At 32.4% G+C, this 21,360-nt stretch overlaps 1 protein-coding gene and 1 pseudogene across 2 annotated transcripts; both read right to left on the reverse strand.

Moving 5' to 3' along the window:
* Positions 1 to 3,626: 3,626 nt before the first annotated feature.
* LOC114409364 (probable WRKY transcription factor 2) lies at positions 3,627 to 8,491 on the reverse strand. Of its 2 annotated transcripts, none has more exons than XM_028372795.1 (6): positions 8,336 to 8,491; positions 7,136 to 7,621; positions 6,004 to 6,189; positions 4,863 to 5,743; positions 4,627 to 4,782; positions 3,627 to 4,525 (listed from the first exon to the last, which is right to left on the reverse strand). In XM_028372795.1, the coding sequence occupies exons 2-6, from the start codon at positions 7,592 to 7,594 to the stop codon at positions 3,943 to 3,945; spliced, it is 2,265 nt and encodes a 754-aa protein (XP_028228596.1). In that variant the 5' UTR covers positions 7,595 to 7,621; positions 8,336 to 8,491; the 3' UTR covers positions 3,627 to 3,942. The 2 variants fall into 2 exon arrangements, with proteins under 2 accessions (XP_028228596.1, XP_028228594.1); XM_028372793.1 differs by having other exon boundaries at positions 8,174 to 8,491.
* An 11,172-nt stretch (positions 8,492 to 19,663) lies between these two features.
* Positions 19,664 to 20,523, reverse strand: LOC114410562 (annotated as a pseudogene).
* Positions 20,524 to 21,360: the final 837 nt, after the last annotated feature.

Here is a 21,360-nt window from a genome sequence, read left to right on the forward strand (position 1 = left end):
GATTGTTATATGCATGGGTGTAGGAGTAGGAAGTTTTAATACGGAGGGGAATCATTGATGATGCACATTATATTGATAAGTGGGGTTCAAATCATGACAACATTGTTTGAGAGGGATTGGATGGACCACACCTCCACATGGGTTAGTGGGATTCACCCTCACATTTTTCATGGTTTGATCTGCTCCGCTCTTGTTTCTTGTAGTTTGTGTATGTGTGTGTTTTTAAATGGATAGGGATTTTAGGATTGAAACTTCTTTATTGAGAATTTTTGGGTGGCGATAGGAGAATGATATTTAATATAATTTTTGTGATATCCTTTATTCTTTTGGTAATATAAGTAAAATGCATATTTAAACCTACGCTTTTCCTTTTCCAAATTAGGTGATGTAAAACAAAAATGTAAAAAAAAAAAAAAGTGCAAATGTCATAACACACTCCTATGTACAACAACAGTCAATTGTTTCGAACTTCTTTTTCTACCAAATTATATTTCTTTTTTCATAAAGGATGTAGGCCACTTACGGGTCTTAAAAAGAAGTAAGCACAAACACAACCTATCAGTTATCATTGTTTAATTAATTTATCAAATTTTGCATGTATTGCTTGAAACATAATATGCTTTCAAATTACTTTTTCCCCTTCGTTAATCTAATAAAAAGTTGGACAGTTTTAGTAATTTTTATTTATTAATAAGTCGTGGTTAAAACCTGCATTAAAGTTGTTGACGTAGCTAAAATTTGAAGTAGGCATTATACTCATTACCAAGTAAACCATTTTTTTTATATATACCTAACATGAATCCATAAGTCTCTTTAAATGAAAAAGTTAAACATTTTTATTGCTATCAAAATTAATTATAGTTGTACTACTCAGATTCAATAAGGCTCCTATGATCAACCAAATAATCTACTCGAAATCTAAAGAAGATGAGAAATCTAATTAAGGTAAGAAGAAATTTCCATCTTCTAGAAAGATAGAGATATCTCCAAATACTAGAAATCATCTATTATTAGAGAAAAAATAAAATAAAATCATATATTTTCATATTTATATAATCTTACAAGAGAAATTAAAATTTTATCATCTAATTTCACTTCTATAAAAGAGATTGTTAAGGTCGAGATAAACAAATTTTATTTCAATCTACTTTAAGACACATGCTCTTACCCTTGCACGGCTAATTTGAATGTCAAAATATATTTGCAAATACATCTACCACCGTACAATGGAAGAATATACGAAGAAATACCATCGTGAGTAAATTCTACTAACAACAATAGTCAATGCAGAAATTGAAAATAAATAAATTTAGCCAAACTATCTTACTAGTTACTTCTGTTCAACTTGGTTAAAATGCCTGCAAATAGGTAGCAAACTAATTGTACAATTGTTAGCCTTTGTCGACATTCGTTGGGTGAAAATTAAATTTTGTTTTGACAAAACTTGCGTTAGAAAAAGTTGTCGGTAGCAACCCAAGAAATGCCAAAAAAAAAAAAAACATAGGGTAATTACATTATTGATTATCTCTCGTAATTTGGAATTGATTTTTAATTAAAAAATATAGACTAATCTCAATTTAATAAAGTTAGTACAAAACAGATATGGAAGTTAAGTACTCAACCACACTTTACGTATGCCTAGATACAACTAATTTCAATTATTTTTTCTGTTTACCGGTCAAACCATTAAGAGAATCCAAAACAAAAGTCGTAATGCAGAGACTTTTCTAGCTCTTTAGACAAATGGGTGGACTAAGACACGCGAATCTTGTATAAATTATCAAAGATATTGCCAAAAAAAAAAACATAATTAAATTCTATTATCAAGTGACTTAATCTGTGTTGAATCTAATAAAATAACCTTCTGTTTGGATTAGAAATTTTAAAATTCCAGGATATTTGAAATGCCTAAAATTTGAATTGTTTTTATTTTAATTTCCTTTATTTTTCAAATACTTTGTTTGGATAAATTAATTCAAATTTCTTCAATTTTAAATTTTTTGTTTGGATATGGAAATTCAATTTCCTCCATATGTAAAATTTTAATTATATATTTTAAATAGATGAAATTTTAATACTAAACTTTATAGAAAACAAACACAATCTAATTTTGAAATATTAATTAAAAACTATTTTTCAAATATTAATAATTTAAAAATACAAAATATTGATAATTTTAATTAGGGTTCTTTTGTCTGACCACAATCAGTGATATTTTTAAACTGACATCAACTAACACTATTTTTTGGTCAACATCAAATAGGGTTTTTTTTGTCAAAGTATGTTAGGAATATTTGTCAACTGACATCAACCGGGGCTATTTTTCGGCTAACGTTGGTTGAGTTTATTTTTTAGCTGATGTTGGCTAGGTTTTTTTTACCAACATCAACTAGGGTTTGTTTGGCCGACATCGGCTAGGGTCTTTTCGAACGACATTAACCAAGGCTATTTTTAGCCAACATCGACCTAAAAAATTCTAGCAGGCGTTGACAAAAAAAATCTACCCAATATCGACTAAAAATAGCTTGGTCGATGCCGACCAATAGAATCTACCCAATGTCGGCTAAAAAACATCATTGGTCAACGTTGACCGAAAAACCCTAGTCGAAGTTGGCTAAAAAATAGTCCTAACCAATGTCGGACAGAAAACTCTACCCAACGTCGATTATAAAATAGTCTTTGTTGATGGTGGCTAAAAAATAGCACTGACAGATGTTGATCGAAAAAACTCTAGTGGATGTCGACTGTAAGAACCTAATCAATGTAAACTAAAAATAATCATACCCAATGTCGGTCAAAAATACTTAGCTGGTGTTAGCAGAAAAAACCCTAGCCAACATCAACCAGAAAACCTAACTAATGTGGTTAAGAAATAGCTCTGGCTGATGTTAGTCAGAAAATTCTAGTCGATGTTAACAAAAATATCCTAACCGACGTCGACTAAGAAAATCTTGTTGGCATCAGCCAAAATACCTTAGCTAATATCGGCTAAAAAATAACCCTAGTCGATATTGGCTAAAAAATAATTTTGACTAATGTTGTCTGGAAAAACCTAGCTGACGTCGGCTGAAAAATCCTAACAGGTGTCTACTCAAAAGTTAGTCATAACCGATGTTAGTAGAAAAAATCTAGCCAACGTCAACCAAAAAAATCATTGGTCAACATCAACTGAAAAAACCTGAATGAAAACGACCAAAAAAATCCTTGGTCAACATCAACAAAAAATTCTCATGATTGGCGTCAGTGAGAAAATAACCTTAACCAACATCATCTAAAAAAAATCTTAGCCAATATCGACAAAAAATAGTTTTGGTTGACATCATATAAAAAAATTCTGACTGAAAATCTCAACCAATGTCAGTGAAAAACAACTTATGTCGATGTCAGCCGTAAAAGCTTTGGTCACCTATAGTTGTGAGTGTTGAGCGAGGAAGAGTCACAAGCAAGAACGTCAGTTAGAGTGAACATTTCTGAAAAAAGAATTTCAAATTCTATATTTTTTGAGAGAATTTGAAATCTCACTATTTTAGTCAATTAAAATGATTCATAAAATTATCAAAAATTAAATATTTCAAATATTCTATCCAAACAAGCTATTTTATCATAAATCATTTTAAATTCCTTGAAAAAATGAATTCCCCTGTTGAATTGCTCCATCCAAACACACTATAAAGGTTCTACCAAGTTCTTAATTGAACACAATCTATCATAGTCATAGCCACTAATTCTTAAATTGACCTGGACTTCTTGAATGCAATAAATGAGAAAAATAAACTACATATACCTTTGACATGTGTTGAAGAATGTCAAATACAAAAGAGTCTAATAATGAAAAGTCCACCTATGTATGCCTTGGCATTATATATATATATATATATATATATATATATATATATAAGATGTAAACATTAGTTTTTATTTAAAGAATCAGGGAATAAAATTTTACATATGAGGTCCAAGAGGCATGCGGCTCATAATTTCTTGGTACACTGATGAGCCATTTGACAGGTTAAGGCCACCACGTTCAGGAATAGCCTCCACATTTGGCTCTCCCTTTGGCAACATGAAACCCAAATCATTTGCCGCACGTTGTTGTTGGTTTTGTTGTTGATGCGCTGCCAAGAATGAATGAACAGGCATGACAGGAAGCTTTGCTTGCGCATGGCCCAACCCTGACATCACCAGATTTGATAGCATGGATTGGTTCATACCGAAGGAGAAGCCATGGGAAGGTCCTAGTTGCTGCCTCCCGGGTAGGTTGAATGAGCCCAGGGAAGGCCTCTCAAGCCTTCCAATGCCGTTGTGAACTTCAGATGGTTCAGGTCTGTGAACATGGGTCTGAAGAGAAGCTTGGCCAGGAACTGCATTGGAAGCATTAGCATTGACGTGACTGCTGGCACGAGCAGCTGGAACATCATGGTTGTGCTTTCCCTCATACGTAGTGATCACAGATTTAAGGTCATGTGATGCTCTCTCCACATGCTTCCTTACTGTGCACCCTGCATTTGTGCACTTGTAGTAACTCCTGCAGCAAAACAGCTACATTCAGCTTTGTAACAAATGAAATGATGTATTGTTTGTATAACATATGTGCATGCACAGATAATATCGGAGGAGAATGACTACCTTGGGTTGGGATTTCCTTTGACAACTTTTTGTCCATATTTCCGCCACCGATAACCATCATCGAGGATATCTACTTCGCTGGTAGTCTGTACAACAACTCTAGGCTCACGAATGGCTCTAGTAGCTCCACTCAACTCTGCATATGATTCCAGTTTCCTGAGAAAGTAGTTCATTGATTTCAATATGTTAGACAAATAAATATTAGTTTAGAAAAATTAAAACTTAAAGACAAGTACCTTCTCTTAGACTCAGATTCATCTCCTTCCCCATCATAACCTAATGATACACTACCATGAGTGCCTTGATCGTCTTCATCTTCTTCGTTAGAAAAAGTAGATGAGGCATCCACTGCCTCTCCTGAATCAAAGTGAGTACCATTTTGAGTCTGCAAATTGGGGGGCTGCTGGTTGCAGTATTCAGGGCCAACGGATGCTGATGAAGCGGCTTCAAGGTTGTCATGCTTCCAACTAGCAGCTCCAGCTATGTTTCCCTTTTGTACATTAGCCCATCCCAAGTCGCCATCACCACCGTTGTGTGGTTCAACATGTTCAGGGTGGTCCACTTGCATGTCAGTATGAAGGTTAACCAAACCTATACCTGACCGACGATTTGGAGGAGGTTTTGGATGGTTGTGTGTTCCCTTGTAGATGATCTCAGTTATGTGGCCCTCATGAGATCTTTCTACTTTCTTCTTCACTTGACAGTTTGGATGTGTACACTTGTAGTAACTTCGAGGGTACTCGCTGCCCTTCACTTGCTTTTGGCCATATTTTCTCCAGTTATATCCATCTTCAGATGGTGCACCACCAACACCACTAGCCATTGAGTCTCCATTGCCTCTTTGATCTCCTTCATCTACTTGCTCTTCAATTGGTGTAGAATGTTCATTGCCACCGCCAACAACATCAAAAGCCCTTTGATCAGCTGAGAACATCTTAATTCCATTATCTTTTTGAGGAGGTGATTCAGCAAAGTCGGCCTGAAGACGAAAACCACTTTTGTTCTCAGTTTGAGCTTTGACAGCATCAACACTTTGAGATTGAAAAGAATTTTCAGACTGAGCCGAAACCTCAATACCAGGAAGGGACTGTTGAGGAAGTGTAGTAGGATTTATCATCTGCAAACAGAGAACCAACCAAATGACCAAAACGAAGAAATTGATGAACATATTATTGCCAAGACATCGCTGTCAAGTGTCAACTCAACTCACTACAAATCCCATACTATGTGCATCAGAAGATATCTAACTTGAATCATTATCAATAACTGCACAACACCCAATGAATGTGTGTACAAATGACATGTAATGTTGATTTGAAGAGTAATTTGTGAATAAATATATTTCAGTGGATAAAAGGATTATTAGAATGTGCTTACTTTTCTTCCAGCACCATGATAAAAAGAGCCTGAATCTGTTGCACGCTTGAAAGCAAAGGATGATGTGTAGATATCATCAAAGCCATTATCTTTACATTTTTCTGGAGCATCAGATGATAATTCTGAGTTCCTCATGATGCCATTTGCCATGAACAAGAACTTTCCGGTAGTTGGAGAAGGCTGTGCCTGAAATTAGACAGATTCATAACTCAATAGGAGGTAGAACGATGTCAACAGAACCAGGAATCAGTTTCCTACAACAGCAGATAGACCACTATTGGTGCCTCAAAAAGGAAAAGTGATAACTTAGGACTCTAAAAACTACATTTGACACCATGTGTTCAGAACATAAAAAGTGTATCATTGCATGGCATGCAGAGCAGCAAGAATCCAAGAGGTTTATAGTTTCCCAGTTAAACAGTGTGAGTAGCACTACATGATGAAAATCAAATCAAATATTAAGCACAGTCGCATACCATTACCAAGACAACAGGGTCCTACCAGCTCTTTCAAAGTTAAAGTACAAACATAATTTATATATAATTATACACTCTATGTCTGAGTGCACCACCTACTGTTACAAAAAGTATATTGAAAAGAAAAAGTAACAAGACATGACATTTTTTAACCTGTTCTAGAGGATGTTTCAAAACTATGGTGTCAGAAAAGGGTTACCATATTAACCAAACAGCATGCCCCTGATGAAATTTGAGGAGCTTAAGAAAAGACAGAAAAGAAACATAAGAAAGTGCAAGCATGGAAATTCCAGAAGTGAATCAGACAAGGTCATAGGAAAACTTTAGATCACCTCATAAAATGCTTATTCAAATTGAAAGAATAACCTCGTACGAATCCTCATATTGTCCAAATTACAACATTAACATTACATAAAAGAATTAAATACACAGACATGCATACCGTTATCTATCCTATCAGACATACACACCAGGACTTCAGGAGCAACAATAATGGTTTGTGCTTTGTAGTGTTGTATGCTTACAGCCACAACTAGGATCTATTCTATATCCCTTCCTTCTATTATTTCCCCCTTTTTTCCTTGTGGTTTGAGAGAATAAATAGCAAATTTGATAAACAAATAAACAATCCGCAACACAAATAAACCAAAGCTCACCAGTGAATTTGCAAGGAACACTGGAGAATCTAAAAGTGTAGTAGGACTGAGACCAGGCGGGATTGTCAAGTACGGAGACTGAATGTCGGGATTAAGCGAAAGGTCAGTAGATCTAATGCTTTCTGTATTCAACCTTGGAGCATTAAACCCGGCTCTAGCAGCCATTCTTTCAACAAGACCACCCCGGGAGCTCGACTTCTGCTCGGTCTGAAAACTCACATCGGTCAATTGGGCTCCAGAATCACCATCTTGTGCCCTATCATTCATGTTTTCTTTCCCTGTCTCACTAGGCTCACGATGTCCCGAAAAGAGATCCCCAGTTCTACCACTTCCAGAATGTTCTGAGATTGATCTTGTCACACTATCTTCTTCGAACATTCTGGAAAAAAAGGTCCTTGGACTTGGGCTAGCAAGACCCCAATCACCAGTAAGGCCAACATTATCATCAATCCCAGCCATTCAGACCTCACCTTATGAACACCTAACCTGCAAAAACCAAATTTTCTGAAAAATAAGGCAAAAAAAAACACAGAAACCCCACCTTCAGCACCAGAAACACAAAATGACAACCACTCAAAAGAGAAGAAAAAAAGTAAATGATTCTGTTTACAAACATATATGCAGATTGCTTAATCTGCTGACAAAATAAAAGACAACCCTGCCAACATAAATCATCATAGGACAAATGCTTTTAACAATAAAAATTTCCAAAAATTCATACCCCCCACTTTGCTCATTCACCATTTGACAGAGTCTCAAAATCATCAATAAAAAGATCCTATTTTTAATCTTCTTTCAGTCCCTTCCAACAAGAAATAATAAAAAAACCAAAAACGGGACAAAACCGAACACAAAAAACACGACCGAATTCATGAAAAGAGACAAACAACATTGTTTCAAAATAGTTTAAATCACCAAACAAACAAGGTAAAAAGCACAAAAACAGAACAAAAATAGAGGGGGGGGGGGGGGGGGGAACAAAACCAGAGAGAGAGAAAACACAAAAACAGACAAGAGAGAATGATGAATGAGTTTTACCTAGAGAACAATGAATTGCTGAGAAAAATGAAAGAGAACACTATAATCACCACAACAACAACGGTTGAACCAGAGAAGCGGATCCAAAAAACCCGAACCCGACCCAACCAGTTATTTGGGTTTTGTTGATTAATGGAATTTGATCCAGCTTTGTTTTCTTACCATGTTGTTGTTATCAGTTGTTTGTTGTCTGTCTCAGGCTGTGTTGTGTTGTGTGTTTTGAAATTTGAAATAATTGTCCCAAAATATACAAAAATTGAAATGATTGTGTTGTTGAAGAGGAAAAGGAGGAAGAGAAGAAGGATGGAGAATAGTTACAAAAAGAGAACCCAAATTTTTATATGTAAAAATAAATAAATGAATTTTTAATACATTAAATTTAATTATGGCATTGTTGTTAATTTGGAAGATAATAAATTATTACCACTCTTGTTCAATGTTAAAGCAAAAGGGGAGGAAGGACTTTGTGGGGAAGGTGGAAGAGAAAAAGAGAGATGATTGACAAATGGTGGTGGACCTCAAAAAATCAAAGGAATCTTTGACACACAAACATATCCCATCTTTAATTCTCTTTTCAGACACTTATTCATTCCGTTTCCAATGTTTTTTTTTAATTTGATTTTAATCAATGATTACACCGGGAAATTCTTGTTTTGTTTTCTTTTAGGAGCTATGTTGCAATGATAGAATAGATTATGTTTCTTTCTGGTTAACCATTTCTGCAATTATATATATACTAAAAATTTGTTACATTATGATCTAAATACAAATCATCATATAATATATATGATAAATTTATTATTTTTTTATTATAATCATCTAAAGTTATATAAAGGATGATTTTTTTTTATAGAAGATATATAATTTTATATAAATAATCTACCTATCAGTGATATAATTTTATATTATCATTTAATTACAAATAATTATATAAATATTTAGAGAGAAAAACTCATGTATATATCCAGCAAAAAAATCACCTGCAATAAATTTATTTATTTTTATTATAATTATCTTAAAATTCATATCAAATTATTGTTTTGTAGAACAGAAATTGAATTTCAAAATTACACCGAAAATGGATCCCTATTAAGTTGTAAATTTAAAATGGTTCTTATTTGTAGTGTTTGTTTCCACTCCAGTTTTAGGGGTTGGGTTGGCACCATTTTTTGGCCCTTTCACTACAACAATTAACAGCTGGCCTTGTAGTTATTAGTTTTGGGAAATGAGTAACCGCGTTGTTGGATAGGGAAGACCTTGGTTCTTAGAGGAGTTAATTAGCACTGGCATAGTATTATTTATTTTAGTGTGGTTAATTTTACATGAAATGCCTCTTTTTCCTGTAACACAAGTTCAAATACGGTGAAATGTCACTTCTTTTTTCAATTATGTTACTTAAGTAAGAATGTCATAATGCAGTGCAATATTAACGTTAGTAACAAAGTCATATAAGGATTTTTTTTTATAAGTAAAAATCAAATGAAAATAATACTAAAAAATTTATAACACTTATACATCATTTTATTGAGCTAGACGTATCTGGTGTATATAAGGATTTTCAAATCTTCATTAGTTTAAAATGAAAAAAAAATACTAGTATTCAAAATAAAATTTAGTAAAAGTGAAAACAATTACTATAAAAGTGTACTAGCTAGTTAAACTAATTATTAGTTATTGGGTGAGAAAATAGGGATAAAGCAGAAGGTGCCTAGTTGCCAAACACTTGGAATCATGAAATGTAAGTGCAGTTTGTAACCAACCACCTATGGCTATTCTTTCTCCTTTAACGTCTAATTCACATCCCATACAGCTCGTAGTATCAGTTGGTTTTGCATCTTGTGGTTGTCCACCACTTCATATCAAACATTTGCCTTTTTTGGCCAAGAAATCTCGGTACAATTGTGCTACAAATTTGTCACTAGATATATTTAAACTATAAAAAAATTACTTTAATCTTTAATAATTATAGATGTTACTGCCAATGGGATTGGAGCTAGCTACTCTCTCCTAATGTGATAAATTAAGATTCAATTCTTGTTGTAACAAGTGTCAAAACTATCCAATAAAATATTGGCCAAAATTACCTATAAAGAAAGATACTCATGTAGAGAATCAAAATTATTAATATCACTTTGTGTTAATCTTTTAATATTTAATATATTGCTTCTTTAAAAAACTACCATAATTAACACTAAACTTATTCGTTCTGTGAATCTGTGTTGTCCTTAAGATTGAAAACAAAATTTGGCCGGTTTGTTTAGAGGATAGAAAATTAATTCTTAAAAAAAATCATAATAAGGAGAAGAGCACTCAACTCTGCTAATTTTTTTTTAAGTAAATACTTTAAAATTTTATTTTGTTTCCATTGATATTTAAACTTTTAATTTTTCTGTAAACAAATATATTTAACTTTAATTCCAAAACTGTTAATCCTTAAATTCAATCTTTTTCACAAATAGTTCTACCTATCCAGTTAAAGTTAAATTACTAACAAATAGAAATTCTAACAATTTATTTATCTTAAATATCAATTATTCACTATTTTTTTTCTTCTTATTATTCATTTCCATACATATTAACATATAACAAAAATATTGTTAGAACAAAGGAGAATGTGAATGAAAGTTTGAAAAAAAAGAGAAAAAAAAAAGGAAAAAAGGCTTCAAGTCCCACATCGCTCAGGATAAACACTTGAATAGTGTTTCACTCCCTATAAGAGTGACTTTTTAAGTCATATTTTCGGTTGGCTATAATAGTGACTTTTCAAGTCATATTTTTCGGTTGGCTATAAGAGTGATTTTTTAATTCATATTTTCGGTTGGCTATAATAGTTACTTTTCAAGTCATATTTTTCGGTTAGCTATTAGAGTGACTTTTCAAGTCATATTTTCGGGTGGTTTTAGAGTGACTTTTCAGGTCATACAAGAGGGTGTAATTCTAGAAAAGGTTCCCTCAGTACAATGGGAATCTTATACAGTGATCTGGGCTGTTTTATCCTGGGGACGTCGTGGTTGATAGTCTGTTTGCACAATTTTTGGCAGTGCCACGAAACGTCTTAAAGAAAGCGACATTGTCCGCGACTCAACCAGTAATTTTTTCGGTTTGCCATAAACTATTGTTACAACAATTTTAAGACGTTTTCGGCTCTGCTATGGCTACCGTAGATATTACTGGCTCGAACAACAATGACCTCAACAAACCTTTTAGGTTTGAAGGATATCATTTCAAACGTTGGTAACAAAAGATGATGTTTTATTTAACTATGAGAAAAGTTGTTTATGTTTTGAACACTGATATTCCGGTGGTACTTGAGGATGCTGAGAAGGAAGTGAAGGATAAAATGACTATGGAATTAGCTCTTTGGAATGAAAATGATTACCTATGCAATAATTTCATTCTAAATGGGTTAGCTGATGATCTCTATGATTATTATAGCCTATATAAGTCTGTCAAATTAGTTTGGCTGGCTTTGGAAGAGAAGTATGATACTGAGGAAGCTGGGACTAAAAAGTATGTTGTTAGCCGCTACCTCAAGTATCAAATGACTAATGATAAATTAGTAGAGTCTCAATCCCATGAGATACAGAAAAATGCTCAAGAGTCATACATAGTTGTGATAACTAAGATTAATATGATTGGAGGATCAGATGGATGGTGGGTAGACACTGGCGCCTCTCGCCATGTCTACTATGATCGTGCTATGATTAAAACATACACGAATGTTGAAAATAAGAAAGTGTTGTTGGGAGATTCCCACACCACTACTGTTGTTGGAACTGGAGATGTTGAACTGAAGTTAACCTCTGGAAAGACTTTGATTCTCAAAGATGTGATGCATACTCCAAAGATGAGAAAGAATCTGGTTTCTGATTTTCTTTTAAATTAAGGAATAGTGGGGGTACTTCATCCAGTTATCTTTTTGCTATTAGTAGTGAAAATCTTGCACAACCAGAACCAGATATTGAGCCTCGAAGAGGTAAGAAAGCAAGAATTGCTAAAGAGTATGGGCCCGATTATATGACCTATACATTAGAGGAGGATCCATCAAACCTCCAAGAAGTTTTGTCTTCTTTGGATGCTGACTTGTGACAAGAAGCCATTAATAATGAGATGGATTCTTTAGAATCTAACAAGACCTGGCATTTAGTAGACTTGCCTCCTAACTACAAACCTATTAGATGTTAAATCATTGTTGTGTAACAACTTTGATAAGAAAGACCTTATAGAAGCAAGTGTAATCCTTGGTATTAAGATTACTAGGTCAAAAGAGAGAATTTCTCTGGATCAATCTCACTACATTGAGAAGATCTTAAAGAAATATGACTACTTTGACTGTAAACCTGCTAGTACACCATATGATCCAAGTGTAAAACTGTTTAAGAACACTGGTGAAGGTATACGACAAAATGAGTACGCAAGTATCATTGGTAGTCTTAAGTATGCCACTGATTGTACTAGACCCGACATAGCCTATGTTATGGGATTATTATGCAGGTTTACCAATAAACCTAGTAAGGAGCATTGGCACGCTATTGAAAGGGTAATGAGGTACCTTAAAAGAACCATAAGCCTTGGATTACATTATAAAAGGTTTCCCGCTGTACTTGAAGGATACAACGATGCAGATTGGAACACTCTTTCAGATTATTCCAAAGCAACCAGCGGCTATATATTTAGCATAGCTGGTGGGGCTGTTTCTCGGAAGTCAAAGAAACAGACTATCTTAGCTCAGTCCACTATGGAATCTGAGATGATAACACTAGCAACTGCTAGTGAGGAAGCAAGTTGGCTGAGAAGCTTACTTGCAGAGATTCCGTTATGGGAAAGACCGATACCAGTTGTGTTGATCCATTGCGATAGTATCGCGGCTATTGCAAAAAAAATTGAGAATCGTTATTACAATGGTAAGAAACGACAGATGCGTCGTAAGCACAACACTGTTAGAGAATTACTCTCAACAGGAGCTGTTAGAGTGGATCACGTATGCACTGATGATAATTTAGCAGATCCTTTGACGAAAGGATTAGCTAGAGAGAAAGTCCATTACATTTATAAAAGAATGGGACTATTGCCCTTACTACGATGATCATTCATGATGGTAACCCGACCTAAATGACTGGAGATCCCAAGAACTAGATTCAATGGGTAATAACAAGTTATGAAGTGATATGAGATGAACATGCTGTTATAAGTGAAAGCAGCATGATTCCTGAAGTAACAAGAGGATGAGTTAGGAAAAAAAATTTCATAATTCTTAATGAGATCTATACTCTATGTTGAGTGGAGTACCTAGGCTACAAGAGTACTCTTGATAGACTCACCTATGTGAATGTTTAAGTGGGGGTCGCTTCATATGAAATTTTGGGCAAAAATTTCTAGAGCGTTCACTATACCGGGATAGACGTGCATGGCCTTTAACGCACGGGCTTTATAGAATACACCTATGAAAAGGTTGTGTGTGGTTTGATGTCGGAGATAGAGTTCAAGACTTCGAGTCACTCTAGTAAAATCTGAATCTTACTCACTATGCAAAGGTTCAAGTTGTATGACACCTTTGTTTATGCACAATTTTATGAAATCCTCGAAAATTTTCTTTTCAAATTTCAAGTGGGGGATTGTTAGAACAAAGGAGAATGTGGATGAAAGTTTGAAAAAAAAGAGAAAAAAAAAGGAAAAAAGGCTTCAAGTCCCACATTGCTCAGGATAAACACTTGAATAGTGTTTCACTCCCTATATATAGAGAGCTTCTTTCTTCTTTTTTCCTTGCCCCAGTTGAGAAGCATTTCCTCAACTTTTCTTTCTCCCTCTCATATTTCAGCCGATGCATTTCCGGCAAACTTCTCCCTCTTTCTTTTTGTCGCTCTAAAATTTTCGGTTGGCTATAATAGTGACTTTTTAAAGTCATATTTTTGGTTGGCTATAAGAGTGACTTTTTAAGTCATATTTTCGGTTGGTTATAATAGTGACTTTTCAAGTCATATTTTTCGGTTGGCTATAAGAGTGACTTTTTAAGTCATATTTTCGATTGGCTATATTAGTGACTTTTCAAGTCATATTTTTCAGTTAGCTATTAGAGTGACTTTTCAAGTCATATTTTCGGGTGACTTTAGAGTGACTTTTCTAGTCATACAAGAGGGTGTAATTCTAGAAAAGGTTCCCTCAGTGCAATGGGAATCTTATACAGTGATCTGGATTGTTTTATCCTGGGGACGTCGTGGTTGATAGTCTGCTTGCACAATTTTTGGCAGTGCCACGAAACATCTTAAAGAAAGCGACATTGTCCACGACTCAGCCAGTAATTTTTTCGATTTGCTATAAACTATTGTTACAACAAATATAAATTTAGAAAATAAATATTTATCTTATACTACATTTATATTAATATGTACAGTAAAATGTTTAAAGATAGTTTCATCAAAATCAATGTTAATATACTCTAAAAAGAAAGAGGCACTTACCTCTTCCGTCAAGTGAGCATTAAAATTAAAATTAGTGGGAGAAAAATCCCAGTCATTTGATTCAGCTAAGAACTCATGCCAATTGTCAAGTTCAGGACAACAAAACAATTATTGAACAGAGTACCTTCTAGTGGATATAGAATTTAAACTTTTAAAGTAGTTGGAGGATAAAAGAATTTGAAGTAGTTATTATGGTAAAAAGTAGAGATATATAAATCATTTATAATTTTAAATATCTCATTAATATTTCTTATTTTTTATTATATTATAAATTCTATCTTTTTTATATTTTTTTATTTTCTTAAGTATTAGATAACATATTAGATATTAGATGTTGACCAAACATTTTTCTTATCATAAATTGCTAACCAGTATGAAAATCGTTTACGCAATTCTAACGAATCTCATATGTGACCTTTGTACGGCAAAAAACCCGTCCCTTCTTAAATGATCATGTGAGTGTCATTGGTTAATAATGAATTTGTGTTTTTCTTATTAATTACTATATTGGTACTGATTAATATCACTGTTTATTTATTTGTGTAAGCAAAAAAAGCTATATCTATTTACATTCTTAGAAATTAATGCATGCCCCTCCAATTTTTTTTAAGACAAACTTTGGAGTTTAGTCCAATTTTGGTTTTTCATCAAAAAAAGAAAAAGAAAACTAAGGGGGAGAAAATGGAATTATAACAGCTTTACTTAGAATGCTATTTTTAGTCTCTTCACTAATGTTTGTTAGCGACAATTAAGGAGCTTTTTTTATCATATAAGAGTAAAAATTTACACAATTTTTCAATTGGGGTATATTTTAAAAAAATTACTCAAAATGGAGTAAATCGTAATAGATATCATAACTTCTAAGTTAAAAGTCATAACACCTGTTAAGACTTTTTTATTTCATTTTTTTAACTAATGTCGTAAAATTATTTACCACTTCAGTTCAAATATTTTTTTTACAATTTTGAAATCGTATTTTTTTAACTGAAGTCATAAAATTATTTATGATTTTAATAAATTTATAATTTTTTTTATTTTACGACTTTAAAGTCGTAAAACCTTTTTTTTTATTTTTTAAAGGTTTACGACTTTGAAGTCGTAAACCTATTTTTTTAGTTTTTGTTTTAAATTTACAATTATTTATGGTTTTATTTTTATTTTAAATAAAAATTTTAAAAATATATTTAAATATATAATAAATAATATTAAGTTGACTTACTTATTAGTATATTTTTTATGATTTTATTTGATATGTTATTATTTTATTTTAATGTTTTATTATTTAAAGCATGTTATATATATTTTTAATATAATTTAATTTAAATGTTTTTTTATTTAAAGTTTAAATAATCTTTCAATAAAAATATATATTTTTAAGAAAGCTTAAGAATACAAACCCTAAATTCATTATGAATAGTGAAGTCGTGTGGTATTCTACGACTTCAATAATTCAGCAAATGTCGTGTTTTAAATAAACTTTAAACTTTAAATAAAAATCATTTAAAATAAATTATATTAAAAATATATATACATGTTTTAAATAATAAAACATTAAAATAAAATAATAACATATCAAATAAAATCATAAAAAAATATATTAATAAGTAAGTCAACTTAATATTATTTATTATATATTTAAATATGTTTTATACATTTTTTATTTAAAATAAAATTAAAATCGTAAACATTTTTAAATTAAAAAAAAACTAAAAAAAAGTCGTAAACCTTTAAAAAATTAAAAAAAAATTACGACTTTAAAGTCGTAAAACCAAAAAAAAATCATAAATTTACTGAAGTCGTAAACAATTTTACGACTTCAGTTAAAAAAAATTATGACTATAAAGTCGTAAAAAAAAATATTTGAACCGAAGTTGTAAATAATTATACGATTTCAGTTTAAAAAAAAAAGTCATAATAAATTGTGTAAATTTTTTCCCCTAGTAAAAAAGTTCGATTAAGGCATACTAGAAACACTAGCCATGTTGGGAAATCGTCTATGCTGAAGTATTTTTAACGTGTCTTTTACTCTTTTCCTTCTAGAAAGATGAAAAAATTGTACAACATTGAATATAAGATATGTAATCAATACCACAGTCATACACATTTATTTAGTGATATTAATCTTTTTCCATTTTCGATTAAAAATTATTTGAATATACTCTTCCACTCTACTAATAATCATCGAGTAAAAAAACATCTCAAAATCATTTTTAAAATGCGGTTATAAACTTAATTCAATTTTACAAAACCAGCTTGTAAGATAAGGATTGTCCCCCATTTATGTATATTATTTTTGTCTCACTATTAGTTGATGTGGAATCTTCAACAATAATTATCATTTTAGCTTTTTGATGTAACGTTAATTACTTTTTTCACTTATATCCCTTATGATATTAATATATGGGCTAAAAAAATTATGAGTACATAACAAGACGCACCTCACAATAGGTATGTCAGGTCACTCTCACTAAGTAAAATCATAAAGTGACGAGTCAGGGTCACTCTGTTTTACGAGAATGCTGCAACCATATGGGATCAACATATGCTTAAAAGAGCACTCAAACCGAGTGTCTTTACCCCCAAGGCCTAGACTCCGAAGAATCCGTTAGGGTCTTACCTTCCTGATTCAGGTTCAACCCCTAAAATATTTTTTTTGCACACAGACACTGCTCATGAATTATACAATACCCATGACCTCACACTCGAGTTTCAAACTCGTTTAACACATTGCGCTACAATTTAACACTTTAGGTTCCTAACTAGGAATCCTACATTTTCCCTTTAACACTATGCATAAACACTTTTCTTAAGGTAAATATCAGTCGGGTTATTGTATAGTTCACAGCTCACAACAAGGTATTGTCATATCAAGTTTTAACCACACACTTATTCACAACCAAATCTCATGTTCATAATTTAACATCTCATAATGTCACAATCCACTATCACATGTTTACGTGTATCTCACAAATTAACACATGTTCAACTTTGCAATTATACTCAATCTCAATAACAATATTATAATCTTAATATAACTATTTATCACACTCATCTTATCCAAAACACAAACAAATTATACAAAAATGTTTCTCACAACACCGGGAGTAAAATCCCTCAAAAAATTTCACATAATCATACAAGAAGAATTACAATATAATAAACATCCCAAAATAAACCTCAATTTGATCCTCTAAGAACTCCTACACATGTTTATTCTAACCTCAATTGCGATAAACTCATCTCTTACCTCTAAGTGGACTCACATGTGTAGTTCGGCAGTGATAGTGGCATGTCTAGTAGTTCCCTAAGATTGCTCAAGCTTTTCCTTTGTTTGCTGTTAGGGTTTCCAAGCGTTAGAGAGAAGGGGAAGAGATTGTAACCTCCATTTAACTGTCAACGTGCGAGACTAATTTCTCAAGGTAAAACCATTATTTTGAAAATCCCAATGGTGAGACTGTGTGAAAATGGTTTCCGAAGGTGGTTTCCAAATTTCACGATGATTCAACGGTTAAAAAGTTTGGGATCATAGTTTTACTGAGATAAATTTTGGGTGTATGCGGGAAAAAGAAAGCTACGATGCGAAGGGCATTTCTATCACCCCAATTTCACAAATTCCAACGGTGAGAATGTTCAAAAATGATTTCCGAACTTGGTGCTCAATTTTCATGACAATCCAACGGTTAACAAGTCCGGGATCGTCATTTTACTGAGACAGGTTTGGGTGTATATGAGAAGAGGAGTGGATTTTGGAAGAGGAAGAAGGGAAAATGAGATTGAGAGGAAGATGAAGCAGAGACGTATGTCAGTCTAAAAACTCAAAACTGACCTAACGTGTCTCTATTTATAGCTAGCGTACTCCCAGCCATTTACTCTATTTTTTTATTTTTATTATTTATAAACAAAAACTATTTTATTTACTATAAAATGAATAAATAAAATATATTTTTTATTTTTCTTCAAATCATTATTTTAATTAATATAGTTATTTCTCTTTATTTATTTAATTATAAAAATCTCATCATTTTTTCTAAAACTATTTATTTATAAAAAAAAACCTTTTTAATTTATTTTACAAAAAGTAGGGTGTTACAGACATGAAGAGAAATTTTATTTTAAAAAATCATGAGTCTTATATCATATTTAATGATTATATAATTTTAAATAAATTTTAACAAATTAAAAGATTGCTCTTAACACACATGTTACATAACACTAATGTGAGGGTGAGGTTTAAATCACTACCCTTGTACTTTTTTTTAGTATATGAATGAAAATTAGATTAAATATAACTTAAATGGAGAACCAAATTTATGCATATATTTATTTTAGGAAAAATAATAAATATAAATAAGTACTAATAAAAAAATAATGAGTCTTATATCATCACTACTAGAAAATATGTTTTTTATATCGGTTATTTAAGACTTTCAACATCGGTTATTAACCAATGTTGAAAGTAAAGAAGTTGAAAGTATTAACGTTAACATTGGTTTTCGAAAACCGATGTTAACATAAAAATGATAACATCGATTATTTAAATAACTGATGTTATATAATAAGAATTACACACAAAATAAAGATATCAATGTTCATAGCAGCGTTGGAAATTGACATCAATTTTTGTAGAAAAACGATATTAACGAACAAAGTTAACATCAGTTTTTGGAAAACCGATGTTAACTATCAATGTTAACATCGGTGTTTATTGAAAGTCGATGTTAATGTTTTGGAAGTTAACATCGGTTTTTCTAGAAAACCAATGTTAACATTGATAGTTAACATCGGTTTTTGAAAAAAACCGATGTTAACTATCAATGTTAACATCGGTTTTCCAAAAACTGATGTTAACTATATATCAATAAAAAAATTTATTAATAACTATGAATAAAGAATATTCAATTAATGTTAAAAGGTTACATCAATTGTAAAAAATGTAAAGCAAGGTAGTAAACAAATGAATTAAAGTAAAATTACAAAATTGTCTAACATCCTAAGTTGCCTAACATCCTAACTAAAATTACAAGTTAGTAAACTAAGTTTCATTTCTAACTTTGAGATAATAGTTTGCCCACTGGATGCGAAGCGCCTTCAATGTGTCTAATTCCAATGGTCTAACATCATTAAAACACTGCATGATAAAATAAAACATAAGTTAATAATACAATACCAATGATAAGAAAATCAAATTTTTTTGAAAAAAAAATTACCATTTCCCAGTTATTCCTAAAACTTCTTAAGATTATAGTTGACATCCAATGCATTACGTAATAGCCACACTCAGTGCTTCCTTTTTGTTTATTACACTAAATACATAATGAAATTTAGATATTCAACATTAACTACAAATTAGTGTACACAGACATAAAATATATATAAGTAAAAGCATTGTTTAAATTACTTACTTTAACAACAATCCACCTAGCACCTACAACCTTGGATTTAGGTTGTGGAGTATCGTCAAGTCCTTTCAAAGCACTGTTGAATACAAGGAACATTAAAATATTGATGTTGCTGACTAATGCCAATGCAAATGTATTGAAAAACAACACTAACCTGTTAATTATTCCTTTCATATAGTTGTTTGGCCTATTATGCAAGGAACAAAATCAAATAACAAGATTTTCCTTAGACAAAATGACAACCATTTGCCAGTGTGCACTGCAGTGGATACCAATATAGGTTATTGTAGTATTATACATTATTTAAATTCATTTGTACAGTTTTAATTACCCATTCAGGTAGGCTCCCAGGTAGACATCCCGTTTTGAACTCTGCATCCAGTTCTTCATGTAACTTTCTGATTCAAACTGTGATTGCCTAGATCTCTAGATGGACTGTGACTCAAGGAATCCATACACATCGAAATTCCCCAATCGCATATTTGTCTCAATCATATGCCTATTGTTGTTAACACAAAGTAAATTATGTATGAATTTAAAACAATAACTTAGGTAATTAACAATAATCTAAATTGACTTACAAAATCCACAACTGTATAATAGAGATGCTAAGCCATTGACCACCGTGTGCTATTTCAGACAGATCTTCATGCTTTATGTACAAGGGGAAGTCTGAATTAAACAGCCTGAACAGGGAAGCATCCCACATAACCTGCAACGACTTCAAAAAAAGTTGCGGGATGGTCAATGTCATCAGATATAGGGGATCATCGACCTCAGGATGCGACCTATCTGAAGGTTTTGCTAGAGACACAGCTCCCTGTTTATCCAACATAGTTAATTAACATAATTTAATTACAATGAACAATTCAATTGAAAAAAAAATCATAGTGAGAGTAAGAATACCTATTCTGATAAATGTTTGACGAGATGTGTTGGCCAAACAAGGAAGGTGTTAAGTGTCTGCCCCACTAAAATAACCTCATCAGTGGGTACAGGAATGGGAGCATCTGCATCTTTAACTTCCTCAAAACCAACCTTCACTTGATCATGCAACAAAGAGATGTTGTGAATGACTGTGGATCCCTCATAAACTTTTCCTAGGGCAACCAGGCGGGGAGGATTTTCTTCAATGTATAACCCGCATCTGTCTAAGTCACCGTTTGGATTGGTCGCTGACGGATCAACACAACTCCCCTTTGTGCTGACACGAGTAGCTGAGGGACCAACCTCAGGCTCTGGAGGCAGTGCAAGTCCCTGTGATTGCATCTGTGACTGGAACTAGGACTGCATCTGGCTGAAGGATAACATCAATTGTCGAGTCACTTTT

Source organism: Glycine soja, chromosome 4, assembly GCF_004193775.1.
Source record: "Glycine soja cultivar W05 chromosome 4, ASM419377v2, whole genome shotgun sequence".
Taxonomy (NCBI): domain Eukaryota; kingdom Viridiplantae; phylum Streptophyta; class Magnoliopsida; order Fabales; family Fabaceae; genus Glycine; species Glycine soja.

Bases quoted from the DNA above. Each gene is read 5' to 3' on its own strand.
- LOC114409364 (XM_028372795.1), bottom strand. From the start codon at position 7,594: ATGGCTGGGATTGATGATAATGTTGGCCTTACTGGTGATTGGGGTCTT. The intron at 5,744-6,003 runs GTAAGCACATTC...CTCTGTTTGCAG, and splicing joins ATCATGGTGCTGGAAGAAAA to ATGATAAATCCTACTACACT. The intron at 4,783-4,862 runs GTACTTGTCTTT...CTACTTTCTCAG, and splicing joins GAATCTGAGTCTAAGAGAAG to GAAACTGGAATCATATGCAG.